General features: G+C 37.1%; 1 protein-coding gene across 2 annotated transcripts in view; it reads left to right on the forward strand.

Annotated features, from left to right (window-relative positions):
* The window catches only part of btaf1 (B-TFIID TATA-box binding protein associated factor 1), a 127,297-nt gene that overhangs the window by 96,331 nt on the left and 13,996 nt on the right, over positions 1-16,970 (forward strand). For both annotated transcript variants that reach the window (XM_043712509.2, XM_043712510.2), the window contains exons 25-33: positions 1,474-1,622; positions 5,309-5,461; positions 5,676-5,797; positions 5,897-6,064; positions 7,822-7,899; positions 8,046-8,175; positions 9,506-9,647; positions 14,375-14,505; positions 14,777-14,902. In XM_043712509.2, coding sequence (XP_043568444.1) covers positions 1,474-1,622; positions 5,309-5,461; positions 5,676-5,797; positions 5,897-6,064; positions 7,822-7,899; positions 8,046-8,175; positions 9,506-9,647; positions 14,375-14,505; positions 14,777-14,902 — 1,199 coding nt within the window. The remainder of the gene's footprint in view (positions 1-1,473; positions 1,623-5,308; positions 5,462-5,675; positions 5,798-5,896; positions 6,065-7,821; positions 7,900-8,045; positions 8,176-9,505; positions 9,648-14,374; positions 14,506-14,776; positions 14,903-16,970) is intronic.

Below are 16,970 nucleotides of genomic sequence, written 5' to 3' on the forward strand. Positions count from 1 at the left end.
TTCAAGTGAGTATTTATTTATAGATGTCAGTGAGATGAGTGTGCCTGCTTCTCATTGGAGCATCTAATGCAGCACCTCCTACCTGAGGCAACGGATGCACTCCTTTTTCACCTGCCAGCTTGTATATCAGGTTATTTTGTGCACCTACTTGAAAGTCTTACAAACCCCAGTGTGAGAAATCCTATATTAGTGTGTTGTGTTCTGGAATTGTGTACAATTAGGACAGTGAAGGAATCCTTGCATATAAGATGATGTACTTGATATGACATTGCTCATGCCAACATTTGCTGTTCTAGGTACTGATCTTAGTGAGCACAAAATGGCCAGACTAAAACTCTTCCTACATTTTTTTAATTGAATTTGAATTTGATTATTTGTAAGTTGCTATGCTTAACATCTGAACCAACATACTTGTAGGAGATAAAATTAATTTGTTGGATTAAAAAAAACACTGCTTCCTGGATCAATTATTATATCCTAGGCACAGGTAATCGATGTAAAAGGACTGAAATTCTAAAGTGCTAACAGAATTTTGCACATTCAATGCGGGTGGAATTAAAGGTGGGGAGCGCATTTAAACAGGTAGGGTGGTATCAAATCTGAACCTATCTCGATCATAATTAATCTCTCACCAGAAAGGTCTATTGTTAGTCTTCCTGCCCTGCTACCAAATACGGACTCCTTAAGAACCTCATTCTGCCCCCAGTGGGATAAATCACCTGCAAGTAGTCCTATCACCTTGAGGATTGCACAACAGGTAACTGTGCTGGCTGCTTGTCAAATAGGGATTGCGTCGTCTTGATCAAAAGCAGTTGGGACCTGATCAAGGGGACTGGGCATTGGATGAAGGAGCGCATAGAAACACACACGCAACTCACTTGCAACCTAGGTCCCTCATGATCCAAAAACCCAAACAGTGGGAACGCATGTGCTGTCATGGCAGCAACCATTGCATCCTGAGTAGTTTTGCTGAATGCAAGAGTTGTGAGTTTCTGAAGGCTAGCAGCTCTCATTAGGCAGTACTTCCATCCTTAGGTAAAGTCCCATCACTGGCCCTGCCCCCTACTGACTGGGTTGTGGTTCAGCTGGCCTTTCAAAAAATAGGCATTGCCATCCCTTGCCAGCTCCTTAGCCAAATGCTCTGTCCCTCAATCCTACAAAAAGGTTCTGCATCTAATTTTTATCAAGAAATTAAGCCTTGGTTTAAAGTTCTGTGCATAGAGTAAAATCTTGAACATAATTTTCATATTGTAAGTGATGCTCATTTGTGCTCACAAAACAAAGTTTCTTACATCATGCTGAAAGGATCCACCAGTCAAAACAACATTGATTTGTGTGTGTGTGTTTGTGTCAAAAGCTATCGTGACTATCCTCACAATCTTTTCTTTTAAAAAAAATAGTTGACTTATTAAAAAGTAATCTGTTTTATATGAGAATGAAGAAGAATAAAATTCCTTAACAAAATATGTATAGGTATAATGGAGCAACTTGATGTAGATATCATCCCATATATAGTGCTACTGGTGGTACCTGTGCTGGGAAGGATGAGTGATCAAACAGATAGTGTGCGGTTCATGGCTACACAATGCTTTGCAACATTGATTAGGTTAATGCCACTCGAGGTAAGCTTAAAAAGTTTTAATTTTGGCAGTAGTCGATGGAAATTGCATGCAGCAAATAAAAAAGATGATTTCTTGGTCTAGTATAGCTTGTCTGTCTTATGAATAATGTTACCCAAAATAATATCAGGTATCCCCTTACAATGAATTCAAATTAATTTATTTTAAATTCAAGTGAATTTATGGAGTTATGGGATATTGCATTAAGATATGCTAAGAGATTAAGCTATACCAGTGTGACATTTTACAAATAGAAGCAATACTGCAAATGAAATTCTTAAACTATACAGCAAGAATATTGCTTTCTTTAAGTATAATGAAGGTGATTTTTATGTTTTGGATGTAAACCATGTCATTTTAGAAGTGTTAACTGCGATTTAGTATATTCCTGTCAATTTTTGATTTGCAAAACAGGATGAAAGGCTGCAGAAGGATCAATTTGTGCTAATATTACCTCTTTGTTAGGGCAATCCAATTAGTCATACTCTTCTGATTATTGCCCAATCTTGTGTTATTTCTTCTTCTCTGCAAGTATTTATTCACTTCCATTTTACTTGTTACTGTTGAATCTGCACAAACAACCCTTTCATGCAGTACATTTCAGATCACAACAGCTTGCTGTTCCCTCTTTGTTTTTTGTCAATTATCTTAAATTGATTTTGATTACTCATCCTGCTGTGACTGGAAACCGTTTATCTTTGAAAGAATAAAGCTGCTCAAGACATTGAACAAAATTCTATCTTTACTTTAAGCAGAAAAGCTTCTTCTCTCGGTATGTAAATGGAAGCGAGGATGGAGGACTATATTCTAGTAAATCTCTTCTGCACCCTGTCTAAGGTCTTGACATATTTCCGAAAGTGTAGTATTCAGAATTGAAAAATCACTCCACCTAAGGTCTAACCGGTGTTGAAGGTTTAACATAACTTGTCTGTTTTAGTACTTTGTTCCCCTATTACTTAATCCAACACTAATAATTAATAGTCACTCAACATGTCCTGCTACCTTTAAAGATATATGTACATATTGCTCCAGATCTCTGTTCCTGCATTCTCGTCAAAATTGTACCACTTAGATTATATTGCTTCTCCTCCTTCTTCCAATCAAATGCATCACTTTCCATTCTCTGCATTAGGTTTCATGTTCGATGTGCTTGCACATGTCACAACTGGTTTATATCTGAAGTGTTAATTCTTGAGTTTTGTGTCATTTGCAAACTTTGAAATTGTCCTGTATACCCAAGTCTGATCGTAAGTATATATCAAAACATTAAGTGGTTGAAATATCAATCACTGGAGAATACAATTTGTGCATATTCCTCCTGTCTGGAAAAACTGAAAAGCAAGCATTTACTTCTTTATGCACTGCTTCTCTCCCTTAGCTAATTCTGTGTGCAAACCGTCACAGTCTTTCATTCTATAGGCTTTAATTTTTCTAATCAGTATATTATGTGAACTTCTGGCTTTTAAAATGTTATTTGGTGATGTGCATCACTTCAATTGCACTATCCTCATCAACACTCCCAATTATTAGTAATTCAATCAGATTCTTGTAATCCAATTTAACTTAAATGAAAGTTGGTATAAATGTCTTCATTAGCTCATACTTTCCAATTAATTTTGTCCTGAGTTCCTGTCTTTAAGTTCCCCGACTGGTAGAATTAGTGGAAGGCCTTTGGCCTTTCTGTTATCAAGTTCTCCAATTTCAGTCATAAGATCATAAGAAAGAGGAAAAGCAGTAAGCCATTTGGCCCCTCAAGTCAAATGTCTTCACCATTCCATAGGATTGTGACTGATTCAACGTTCCTCCCGTCCACTTCCTTACCCTTTCCTCATAACCCTTGATTTCCCATTCTGAAGAATCTATCTCTCTGCCTTAAATATACACAAGGACTCTGACCCCATATCTTTCTGTAGCAAGGAATTCCAAAGACACTCAACTTTTTAAAAGAAATTCCTCCTCATCTTAGTCTTAAATTGGGAACCCTTTATTCTAGGGCTATGCCTCTGGTCCTATGCTCTTCATGATGGGAAATATCTTCTCAGCATTTGTTGTGTCAAGCCCCTTAAGAACCTTAAATATTTAAATGAGATCACCTCTCGTCCTTCGAAACAATGAATTAACATCTTCCCTTCGATAAGGGGAAAAAAGATGTTCACAGTACTCCAGATGTGGTTTCACCAGCACCTTGTACAGTTGCAGCAAGACTTCCCTACTGTTATGCTCCAACCCCTGAAATAAGAACCAATATCCCATTAGCTTTTCTGATTACCTGCTGCACTTGTGTGCTAGCTTTCTGTTTCAGTCCACAAGCACACACCCCCCTCCCCCCCAAGTGCCTTTATGCTATGTCTTTCTGCAGTTTTTCACCATTTAAATAATACTCTGTTCTTGCATTCTCCCCTCCAGATTGAGCAACTTCATTTTTCCACATTGTACTCAATTTGTCAACTTTTGACCCACTTACTTAACCTTTTAATTTTTTCCTTTACATGGGCCAATTCTGTATCCACACCAATATACTGCCTCCAAAACAGTTGTTTAACCTTTTCTGAGGTACCTTGTCGAATGCTTTCTGGAATTCCAAATATAACACATCTACTGGTTCCCCTCTCCACTCTGGCTGAGACTTCTCAAAAACTCTAATACATTAGTAAGATATGATTTCCTTTTTTTGTTTTGAAGCTTTACTCACTTGGCTCAGTTCAATTTATAATTTCCCAAATATCATCATATAATCCAAGCAAAGTAGTCTTCTATTTGCATTGAACTCGCAAAAATTACTTAACTATAACTCCAGTCTTGAAAATGATTCTTAATGTACCAGAATGAATATTCCATTTTTGACAATAGTCATCCTCCTGGATTTCTTTTTCAAAGTTACAGGCAAGTATTTTTACTTTGGGGTCATGATTTCTTAAAAGGTGTGTATAAAATATTCAAGGTAACTCATTCTGAATTTTCATTCCTTCTCACCTTTTGATAGAAAACTACCTCCCCACCAACTTGTTATCACACTGGCTGGAGAAGTTGGTGCAGATGCCATTGTGGGTATTGTGAGGGCTCAATCAGACTTGTAACCTACATCATAATATGCATTATGCTAATCATATAAAGTTTGTTCTATAAGACAGCACCATAGAATGACATTCAAATGTTTAGCAGGGGGGACAAAAAGCCATTCAATCCACCCAATCTACAACCAATTTATGCTGGCTTTGAATCTCTTCCCATTCTTCTTCATGTAAGTCTACAAGTATAATTCTCCATTTCTTTCTCCCTGATATTCTTAACTAACATCTCCTATGCATCTTTATTATTTGCTACAACTACTCCCTGTGCTAATTAAGTTCCACTTTCTTACCATTCTCTGGTTAAAGAAGTTTTTATCTCTGGGTCCTATATAATTTCTTGGTAGCATAGAGGCTATATTGCAGCTTCTGTATTGTTCCTCACTGTGTGTGGTGCTGCACTGTAAAAATCATTTGTAATTTTGAAAACCACAGGTACCACAACTGCTTTCACTTTTCAAGAGAAGAAGCTCAGCCTTTTTGGTTCTCTGCAGATAGATATTATCTCTTAAGTTCTGATTCTGCATATTTAATGACCTTTCCCTATGAGATTTGGAATAAATGTGATCTTTGCAATATCGTAAACATGACACCAATTCTAAAACACTTTCGATTTTGTAGTCTGGCATTCCAGATCCTCCTCATATGTCAGAAGAACTGATTAAACAGAAAGCACGAGAGCGCCACTTTTTGGAACAGTTATTAGATGGGACGAAATTAGAAAATTATAAAATTCCTGTTTCTATCAAGGCTGAACTTAGAAAATATCAGCAGGTAAGTAATTTCTGTGTTGCCTAATATCATTTTCGAAAATAAAGTTCTCAATAACATTTTAAACAGTTCATATGTTTATTTCTAAAGGTAAAGAAATGTGAATTTCAAAATTTAGGCCATGAACTACTAAAAAGATTAATAGTAATCATTTTAGTAAGGAAAGTTATGAACCAGAATCTTGTTTGTACTTTAAATTATTGTTTTGTTCCTAAAGGATGGTGTAAATTGGTTGGCATTTCTGAATAAATACAAGCTCCATGGCATACTTTGTGATGATATGGGGCTGGGAAAAACTTTGCAATCAATATGCATTCTTGCAGGAGATCATTACCTCAGGTAATATTATGAAAATACTTTACTGCAGCTTTGTTAAACTTTTGCTGTTACTTAGGGCGAAAACTAATTGTATAATGACTAACTTTTGTATTTCTACAGGGTTCAGGAATACACAAAAACTCAGGCAGAAGACTGTTCACCTTTACCTTCTTTAGTAGTATGTCCTCCAACACTAACAGGCCACTGGATTGATGAAGTAGAGAAATTCTGTTCTAACGAAATATTGCATCCATTGCACTATACAGGACCTCCCACTGAGAGGGCTAGGTAAGGTTTTTTCAGCCGCCAAAACTGAACTATAATGATAATTAAGTCATATAATGTTTTTAAAGTTACACATTTGTTATCTGCATAAATCTAAACTCAGATTTGCTCCCATTTCACGTACTTATATTTTCTAATTAGATCTAAACAAAGCAAAATTTGCTGCTATGTTAGGCTTCATGCTGAGTCGAAAACATGTTCGTGTAAAGCAGTGGCAAAGTTCTGATGTATTTCATCTTCCTCCTTTATCACCAATTGGTGGTTCCATTACTCTCTATTTCTTCGCCTTCTAATTAGTATTTTTTTTAAGTTGAACTTCCAACAATATAATTGATGAATTCCATTCATTTCACCTTCGTAGATTCAATTGCTGAGGCAAGCTTATGGAATTATGACGATACTGCCTCTTTAACAAGTTGTGTTGTCTTTGATTTGTTTTTAAAGAGGGATTGTAAAGGCAGTGGTACAGAAATGGCTGACAAAAACTGCCTTAAGTCAACAATTAGAGGAGGCCTTCAGGTTTTTTTTTCAAAAAAACCGTTGTGCAATGAAAGGGGATTGACCAGTTTTCCCAGTTCAGGTTTGTTCTAGATTGGTTTAGTTTTAGCAGGCAGTCAGAAGGCTGCTGGAGACCTAGAGAAGCAGCTACAGTGAAAAAAAGGTTCCATGATTCATCAGAGATCTTGCCTGACCTTTCTCTCCGAAAACACTCCTGTATGTAAGAACCTGTATTTGAATTTACCGTTGTCAGCAGGATGCTTTTATGGAATGTTGCAGGGATTGGAACAGCTTCATTAAGTTGTGATATCGTGTTGGTTGGGTTATCAAAAATGTTAAGTTATTCTAAATTCTGTTGTCTTTTGTTTGTATTTCATCCATAATGTTCAAATTAATTATTTTTTGTTTAAAGCTGAATGATTTGACCAGCAACTTCACTCCTGAATATCTACTTTACGTCTGCCTTAAAAAAAATTTTAAGAAGTTATGATCTGTCATGGACTGGGCTAGACCCACCCTCAAAACATTTTACGAAGGTAGCCCAGACTCTAACTCTTTTTTTAAGGCAGATGTAACGTGAATATTAGAGGAGTGATGCAGCTGGTCAAACCACTCAGCTCTAAACAAAATAGAATTTATGTAAACATTACGGATGAAACATGAACAAAAGACAGCAGAATTTAGAATAACAACTTATTTGATAATGCAACCAACATAATATCATAACTTAACAAAGCTGTTCCAAACCCTGCAACATCCTATGAACACAATCCTTGGCAAAAGGTTCTTACAGGCAGGAGCATTTTCAAAGAGAAAGTTCAGGTAAGACCTCTGTTGAAACATGGAATCTTTTTTTTATCTGCTTCCCTAGGGTCCCCAGCAGTTTCTTTGACTGCCTGGTAAAACTAAACCAAACTAGAAAAAAAAAGAACTGGGTGAACTGGCCACTCCCCCTTTCATTGTACAACTGTTTTTTAAAAATCCTAAAGGCCTCCTCTGATTGTTGACTTAGACAGTGTCTGCCAGCCATTTTGGAACCAATGCCTTTGCAACCCCTCTTTTTAAAAAAAAAACAAGGGCAATATAACCTTGGTAAATGGGCCATATCATCACAGGAATCAACAAACAACACAGACTTTATCTTTTACGGATTACTAAATATAAATGAAGGAAAATTTCATATTTTCTGACATTGGGTTGTGACTTAGTACATTTTACAATGTTTGTATTAATGTGATTTTGCATTGTATCTTGGGTTTCAGATTGCAGCACCTTGTGAAAAAACACAATCTTGTTGTGGCATCATATGATGTTGTTCGAAATGACATTGACTTTTTCAAGTAGGTGTATGCTCAACAGTAAATATTCTGTTTTTTTTTTACGAAGTTGTGTTCTGATTTATTCTGGTATTTAAATTTGGATTCATTTTCAGTAGCTTATATTCCAAAAGAAATGAATGCTGAGCATGATTTTCCTTTGTTTTCAGGAATATTAAGTGGAACTATTGTATTCTTGATGAAGGTCATGTCATCAAAAATGGCAAGACAAAATTATCAAAGGCAGTTAAACAACTAACTGCAAGCTACAGGTTGATTCTATCTGGAACCCCAATACAGGTACTTATAGGTGTAGTTAAATTGTTTTCTATGTAACAATGGTACAAAATGCTCAGGTCCTTGAGAGGAAATTTGTTGTCAGATGCACTTAGTGAAATGTGCCATTGACTGTAAAGATGTGAGATTTATGCAGAGACAGATTGAGACCAGATAGTCGTCGTCATCAGGCTAGCAGAGGGCCTGTCAGAATGTTTTGTATGAAGTGTATGACATGACTGTGTACTATACCCAAGATTATTCAATCTGTACAGAACAAAATATTCAAACTTAATTCCATGGGTAAAGAATTGGAGACTACAACATAATAAACTTGCAGTGCACAGATTCCAGCACAGCCTGCAAAATCAGAAAATGCCCAATAAAATATTGTAGATCAAGTAAGATATAAACAGTTAGATAATGGAAAGTACCTATTCAGTTACTCTGCCATTTTATTTTGTTCCCCATTACTACTTTAGCCTTTAGGTCCAATGTCCATTCTTACCTCTCTGTTACCTTTTACATATCTTATAACATTTGCAATTCATGCATGAGGACACCCCTGTCCCTCTGCACTAAAACAATCTGAAGTTACTCACTATTTTGTTAAATGTTGCCTTTCTATTTTTCTGACCAAAGTGGATAACTTCATACTTATCTGCACCAAACTCTATCTGCCAAGTTTTAGCCCTTTCACCTAACGGTTCTATATCAATTTGTAAATTTCTTATTTGTACACAAACGTGACTGAACTGCTGTTGGAGATGTCAACTGTTTGGGTAATGCTTCGGTCATTATGATTAGCTGTTCAGGTATGTAAATTAGATGTAGATATCACTCGTCTTGAGCTAAACGTGCTTCTCACTACATCGAGATCATTCCATTTTGATTAATAAAAACTAGGCAGACATATTCTAGCTTTCGTTTTATGGTGACAAACCAATGTACCAACTTTCTTAAGAAAAGTTGCTTATCACTAGAATGTAACATGTTGATGCTGGATATCTGCACACGATGTTGCTCCAATCCAAAATAGTAATGTTCTTAAGAATAGCTGATTATCACTCAGATGAAGCCTGTTAGTATTGGATATCATCACACAGTTTTGAAGAAACAACTTGTAAGATTAAGTCATATGAAATGTGTCAGAGTCTTTTTCAGATAGATAAAACTGGTTTGGTGTGCAATCTCGTATTGTAATCACTGAACAGCATTTCTTCCTGTACCATTTAGAATGTTATTTAATCTCTTTAAATTGTTCAGAAGTATATGCTTAAAATCACTTTGAATTGTTGAAAACCCTTTATAGACGTACAATATACAATTTTAAAATCGATTTGTCTTAATGCAGAACAATGTGCTGGAATTGTGGTCACTATTTGATTTCCTAATGCCAGGATTTTTGGGTACCGAGCGGCAATTTGCAGCTCGTTATGGAAAACCGATATTAGCTAGTAGAGATGCGAGAAGTTCTTCACGGGAGCAGGAAGCAGGTAAGCAGGTAATTTAATGTAAATGTGATGCATAGCAATACATAATTTGCATCTAATTCTCACAGATCTGGAATGCTGTACCTGAAAGCAGATTCAATAAAAGTAGGTAAGAGAATTGGAAACATATTTGAAGGAAATTATTTAGAACCAACAAAGTAAAGATAGGGAGGAGAATTGATTGAATAGCTCTATCAAAGACCAGACACATTGGTCCAATGCTCCCTTTCTGTGCTATATTGTTCTATGATTATTTTTTGTTACTAGTTTATCAAAATGAGGTATTGCAGTGCAGAATCTGTTCAGGTAATTTGCTGCATTATCTTCCAGTCGCTCAGATAATGGGTAAAATATGTGAGTACACTTTATATGAGAAGTTACCTTCCATGTTTTCAATTCTTGGTTCAGGTTTTGCATAATTTCTGTCTCCATGTGAAAAATGTGTTTCCAGTTTCAAGATGACAGACTGAGACATTGAAACATTAATGGAGGAAAATTAACTGTAAAATTGTATAATAAGCACTTGGAGGGACCTTACAGGTATCTGCTGCCCTTGTCATTCTAGATGAATTTGGTCTTGGTTTTGGAAGGTGCTAAGGATCTTTTTGAACTCCTGCAGTGTATCTTGCAGATAGCGCACATTGCAGCTACTGAGTGTTTGTGGATGTGGTGCCAGTCAGGTGAGCTACTTTAATTTGGAGTTTGAGTGTTGTTGGAGCTGCACTCATCCAGACAAGTGGGGAGTATTTCATCACACTCTTGCCTTGTGCCCAAACCGGATACATTAATTCTGATTTCTCTCTACAGATGCTGCCAGACCTGCTGAGCCTTTCCAGCAATTTCTTCCACAATTCTTTGTGTTTTTTCCCCCGAGTCTCTGACTTGGCGTTGTAGCCACTATAGTTGTATGGTGAATCCATTTGAGTTTGTGGTCACTGTTGACGCTGAGGTTTTTGATAGTAAGGCCATTGACTGTCAATGGACAGTGATTAATTTGTCTTTTTATTGCTAATGGTCACTGCCTGGGACCTGTGTGGTACAAATGTTACTTGCTGCTTTTCAGCCTAGGTCTGGATATTGTTCATACCTTGCTGCATTTGGATACTGGTTCAGTACCTCAGGAGTTGCAAATGGTACTGAACATTGTGCAATCATCAGCGAATATTACTACTTCTGACCTTGTGATAGAGTGAAAGCCATTGATGAAACAGCTGGCGATGGTTGAGCCTGGGACACTATCCTGAGAAACTCAACAGAGATGTCCTGGAGCTGAGATGACTGACTGACTGACTGACTGACCTCCAGCAACCATAACCATCTTCTTATGTGTCAGATATATCTCTAACCATCGTAGAGTTTGCTCCCTGATTTCCATTGCCCTCAGATTTGCTAGGCTGCTTGATGTCATACCCAGTCAAATGTGGCCTTAATATCAAGGCGTGTTGCTGTCACTCCACCTCTGGAATTCAGCTCTTTTGTCCATGTTTCACCCAGTGCTGTAATAAAGTCAGGAGCTGAATGGCCCTGGCAGAATCCAAACTGGGCATCTGGAAGCAGATTATTGGTGAGCAGGTGCTTGTTGATGACACTGATGACAGCTTACTGATGATCAAGAATAGACTGATGGGGAGGTATTCAGTCTGATTGAATTAGTTCTGCTTTTTGTGTACAGGGCATAGCTGGACAACTTTCTGCATTGATGGGTAGATGCCAGTGTTGTAGCTGTGCTGGAACAGCTTGGCTAAGAGTGCGATAAGTTCTGAATCACATATCTTTAGTACTATTGCCAGAATATTGTCAGGGCATAGCCTTTGAAGTATCCAATGCCTCCAACCTTTTCTTGATACATAATGGTAAATGTTCTAATAAAGGCCAGTAGAGATCGCAAGTGAACTTCGAGCATCTTAGCAGCATTTCAGTTTTTATAAATATGCCAATCATAGAGTCATAGAGATGTACAGCATGGAAACAGACCCTTCGGTCCAACCCGTCCATGCCGACCAGATATCCCAACCCAATCTAGTCCCACTGCCAGCACTTGGCCTATATCCCTCCAAACCCTTCCAATTCATATACTCATCCAAATGCCTCTTAAATGTTGCAATTGTATCAGTCTCCACTACATCCTCTGGCAGCTCATTCCATACACGTACCACCCTCTGCGTGAAAAAGTTGCCCCTTAGGTCTCTTTTATATCGTTCCCTTCTCACCCTAAACCTATGCCCTCTAGTTCTGGATTCCCCGACCCCAGGGAAAAGACTTTGCCTATTTATCCTATCCATGCCCCTCATAATTTTGTAAACCTCTATAAGGTCACCCCTCAGCCTCCGACGCTCAAGGGAAAACAGCCCCAGCCTGTACAGCCTCTCCCTGTAGCTCAGATCCTCCAACCCTGGCAACATCCTTGTAAATCTTTTCTGAACCCTTTCAAGTTTCATAACATCTTTCCGATAGGAAGGAGACCAGAATTGCACGCAATATTCCAATAGTGGCCTAACCAATGTCCTGTACAGCCGCAATATGACCTCCCAACTCCTGTACTCAATACTCTGATCAATAAAGGAAAGCATACCAAACGTCTTCTTCACTATCCTATCTACCTGTGACTCCACTTTCAAGGAGCTATGAACCTGCACTCCAAGGTCTCTTTGTTCAGCAACACTCCCTAGGACCTTACCATTAAGTGTATAAGTCATGCTAAGATTTGCTTTCCCAAAATGCAGCACCTCGCATTTATCTGAATTAAACTCCATCTGCCACTTCTCAGCCCATTGGCCCATCTGGTCCAGATCCTGTTGTAATCTGAGGTAACCCTCTTCGCTGTCCACTACACCTCCAATTTTGGTGTCATCTGCAAACTTACTAACTGTACCTCTTATGCTCGCATCCAAATCATTCATGTAAATGACAAAAAGTAGAGGACCCAGCATCGATCCTTATGGCACTCCACTGGTCACAGGCCTCCAGTCTGAAAAACAACCCTCCACCACCACCCTCTATCTTCTACCTTTGAGTCAGTTCTGTATCCAAATGGCTAGTTCTCCCTTTATTCCATGAGATCTAACCTTGTCGAACGCCCTACTGAAGTCCATATAGATCACATCTACTGCTCTGCCCTCATCAATCTTCTTTGTTACTTCTTCAAAAAACTCAATCAAGTTTGTGAGACGTGATTTCCCACGCACAAACCCAATCATTTACAAGTTATTGTAAATAGGTATTCAAAACATGAGTGGGACAGAAAATAAACTGCAAATAAAGTTGTAAAGATAAGTACTTCCACATTGTAGTAATTCTGCAATTTTGTGTTCTGGAAATGAATTCTACATTTGGAAAGTTTCAAAGATCTATCATTGGATAGTACAGAAGGGGGTCATTCAGCCCATCAAGTCTACACTGGTTCTTACACAAACCAATCAAGTCAGGCCCATTCCACAGCACCTTCACCCTAACACTACAATATTTCCTCCTTCAGCTATATCCCACTTTCCATTTGAAAGCCACTGTTAGTTATATATTCACCCCATTAGGCATTGCATTCCAAATCCTAACCATTTCCTGTGCAAGAGAGGTTGTCCTTGTGTTGCCTTTTGTTCTTTTACTAATAAATCACTTGATTTCTGTGCCCACAGTTTATCTCGGCTTCACCTATTGATAGCAGTTTGTCTTTATTTATTCTTCCTAAGCCCTCCATGAGTTTCTAACCCTACATCAGATTTCCTCTTTCAGACCATCACTCTATAGAGAATAACACCCATTTTACCAGTCCATCCCTGTCACTGCAATTCCTCCTCTTTTTATTCATTTGCAAGAATGGTTCCTGGAGGAAGGAGTTTTGCTCATGTGTAATTTTTGAAGCCTGCATCATTGCTGTTACATCTATTTTAGGGGATGAAACATCCTTCCTAGCTGTTGAAGATTTATATGTACCATAATAATGTCGATCAAAGGTGGAATTAACTGTTTGTCCTCACTATGTTGGAGCTTGTGCTCTGTCACTGGGTGCACTAACATTGTGTTATAATTATAGTGCTGCCTCAGTTCTTTCAGTTTTTGCTTAAAAACGTTGTTAAACTCTTGATGACCAAGATAAGTAGACAATAATAGTTTTCTTAAAGAATTAACTAACAAAGTGTATCTCGGGTCATCTATACAGCAGAAAATGTACAAACACATCTCTTGTGCCATGATATTTCATATGTTAGATTACACTAAAGTAATCATGCTTTCATGCTAAACAAAAATGTTGTTACTATAATTTGCAGAAAGTTCATAAAGCAATTTTGAAGTTTAAACTTGGTTTGTAAGTTGACTTTTGCTTTTAAATGGTGCTTTTGAGTGCATTCCTTTGTACCAATTCACTCTTGTTAATAAGCCTGCTATTTTCAACGTAGAAGGCTGCATTGGCATCATCTTATCCCACTACAGGATTTATTTGTTTCCAGAATAGAGTCATTTGAGATCAGGCTTTAGACATCATTGGCTAATGATCATTATATGTCTCTTGTAAATAGGGCATGGAAAGAATTGAGTTGAACCTGTGAAGTATTTTGTATTTTTTAATGTTAAAATGATTCATCTTATTAAGGAATTATTACCATGAAATTGTTCATTAATACTTTAGATTGAAAAGTAATTTGTTATATTGAGATTTAGGTTATCAACTTTATATTCATGCATGAGCTAAAAATTAGCAATTAAAACTAAACATTATGCAATATACATTATAGGTGTACTTGCAATGGAAGCACTACATCGGCAAGTACTTCCATTCCTGCTACGCAGGATGAAGGAAGATGTTCTTCAAGATCTTCCACCTAAGATTATTCAAGATTATTACTGCAATCTCAGTACTTTACAGGTATGTTGTAATATGACTTATATTGTGAAAAAGACTTGTTTTTTAATCAACCGTTCAGATATGATCTGAATGCCATCAGATATTGAATAGAAACATCAAGAAATTGATGAACATTGTTTGGGAACCGTTATGATAAAACTGAAGACCATAAATTCATAAATAATGATCCTACCAAATTGGAGAGTACTCTGTGGGATAAGTATATTTGAAAGACCAATAATATTTTCTTATTCCTTGACAGTTCATGTTCACAGTAATATTTTGTTTATAGGTGCAACTGTACGAGGATTTTGCCAAATCTCGTGCTAAGTGTGATGTTGAAGAAACAATTTCTGCAGGTACACTCTCAGAAGAAAATGAGAAACCGAAATTGAAGGCTACTGGACATGTATTTCAAGTAAGTATTTTTTCTTGACGTTCTCTTAGGTTGTTGACATTAAAACAGAGCTGTTTTTGAGGTTAGATTACTTTTGGATCTTGAAGAGTTTAGTGTGTTAAGTTTAGTTTGAATCAAATCTAGCTTCTTATATTATCAGTGGAGATACTGGATACTCATGAAGGTTTGTCCACACAAATGAAAAGCTTAGCCTCCAAAAACACATTAATGACATACAGGTGATTCTGTTCTTGATTGTGAAGAGTCCATCAATTTGTGAAATAAAATATCAAACTTCATCTATCCATGGTTTTTTTTTTTAAAATTCACGTACAAAAACATTTGAATTTCACTTTTTTTTAAAAGAACAACAGGTCTGTGTGTTTTTGCTCACAGCATACCTGATAAAGGTATGAAATGGAACATATTGAAGTAAGCAAACGTCGAATAGTTATCAAGGAGTAAAGCAGTTAGGCAAAGGTGAAACATGAAACCCAAGATAAATCATTGGATTTAGTTTTGTTCCTTCACAAGAATACAATCATAGGCTGAGACTGAAAGCAGAAGTCTCATCAATTTGAAGCGAATCAAACAAGTAAGGCCAAATCAGTGATAAGTTATACATAACTCTTTTGAATTTTTTTTTCTGTTAGAGTTAGCTTTTCTTTTGTCCCTAGGGTGTTGGGAACGTATTTCATCCCACTTGCTGACACTGTCTGTCTTGTTCTGAATCAGACAGTTCATTATCTCAGCATCCTATTTAAACTCAAGCTAAGTTTTTGAGCTTTTCTCTCCTTGTGACAAACATTGCCTACTTCTGCCTTCCTAATATTGGTGTCTCCATTTCTATCTGCCAGCAGCTTCTTCCATATCTTTTTATTTCAGCTGGTCCAGGGCTTTATTGCCTGGCCTCTTATCCCTCATGATCTACAACACCAGCTTGTGAAAATTTCAGCTGCATCCTATCCCATGCATTCCTTCTGATATCACCTCTGTGATCTACGATCAACCTGTAGTGGCTGATATTCCCCTGAAGCCTTGAATTTGAAATTTTTAACTTTTGCTTAAATCTGTCTCTTAAGGTAAACTATTTTGCCAAACATTTGGTCAATATTCATCCACAAAGTGGATGTGGAATGGATTATTTTGGTCTATAAAACCAACAATAGTCCAAAGCCGGAGTGTCTAAATTTTACACATTTTCAGGGGCCAAATTTTGAGATGGCCATTTAAAAAAACAATCAAGACAAAGAGCTAAAGAGAGCAGGCACACACAAACTGACCTCAGAATTCATCAGAGGGTTAAGAACATAAGTGAGTTGCATTTTAGCCAGTGCTTCCTTTCTTTCTCGAATCATTGTGTGGAGAACTTTTGGTAAGTGGGAAGGTATGTATGTGTTTCTAGCTGATTTCCAGTTTCCAGTCTCTCACACCAGTGAGTGCTGCCATAATCCTCCTCATCCCTTCCCTAGCCACTTCCACTTTGCCTTCCTTTGCCCTGTCACACTCTCACAGATGGGGGTCATTCTCAGGGGCTACTTTTTATTTGTATCATCTAATAATAGAGTTATGAGAACAATCAGTAAAATAACTTTTGCATTTGGGTTTAATTTTCTTTTAGGATTTTCTTCTTGAAAGATTACAAAAATACCAAAAATTGTAAATGTAATATCCATACAATTAAATCCCCTGACATAGAATCTATAAGTATGTAGTATAAATTGTCTAGTTAATTTATGATAAATAATCTTCAATACTCTCTTTTCAAAATGGGATCTCATATATTGTAATCGGCCCCTCGCTATACACAATCTCCATTCTTTGCCCTCGGACAGCCAGCAGATCTTTTTGTAGGAACGCCATCAATAACTAGAAGCTGTCTTGGTTTGTTATTAACAATATTTTTTTCTTGAAATTCTGCATGTCATTGAGAGTTTGTTCAGCTAGTTCCCTTGATGGTATAATAATAAATGCTTTTAGATCATATGGTAAACTTTTATTTTGAGTTCCTGTGCAGTACAGTATGTTGTGATTTACAACATAACCATCAATAGGTTTATCTGTCACTGTAAAGCCAACTTTGGAGGGA

This window comes from Chiloscyllium plagiosum, unplaced genomic scaffold, assembly GCF_037043375.1.
Source record: "Chiloscyllium plagiosum isolate Xiang-an unplaced genomic scaffold, Cpla_swu_hap1 HiC_scaffold_22, whole genome shotgun sequence".
Lineage (NCBI taxonomy): Eukaryota > Metazoa > Chordata > Chondrichthyes > Orectolobiformes > Hemiscylliidae > Chiloscyllium > Chiloscyllium plagiosum.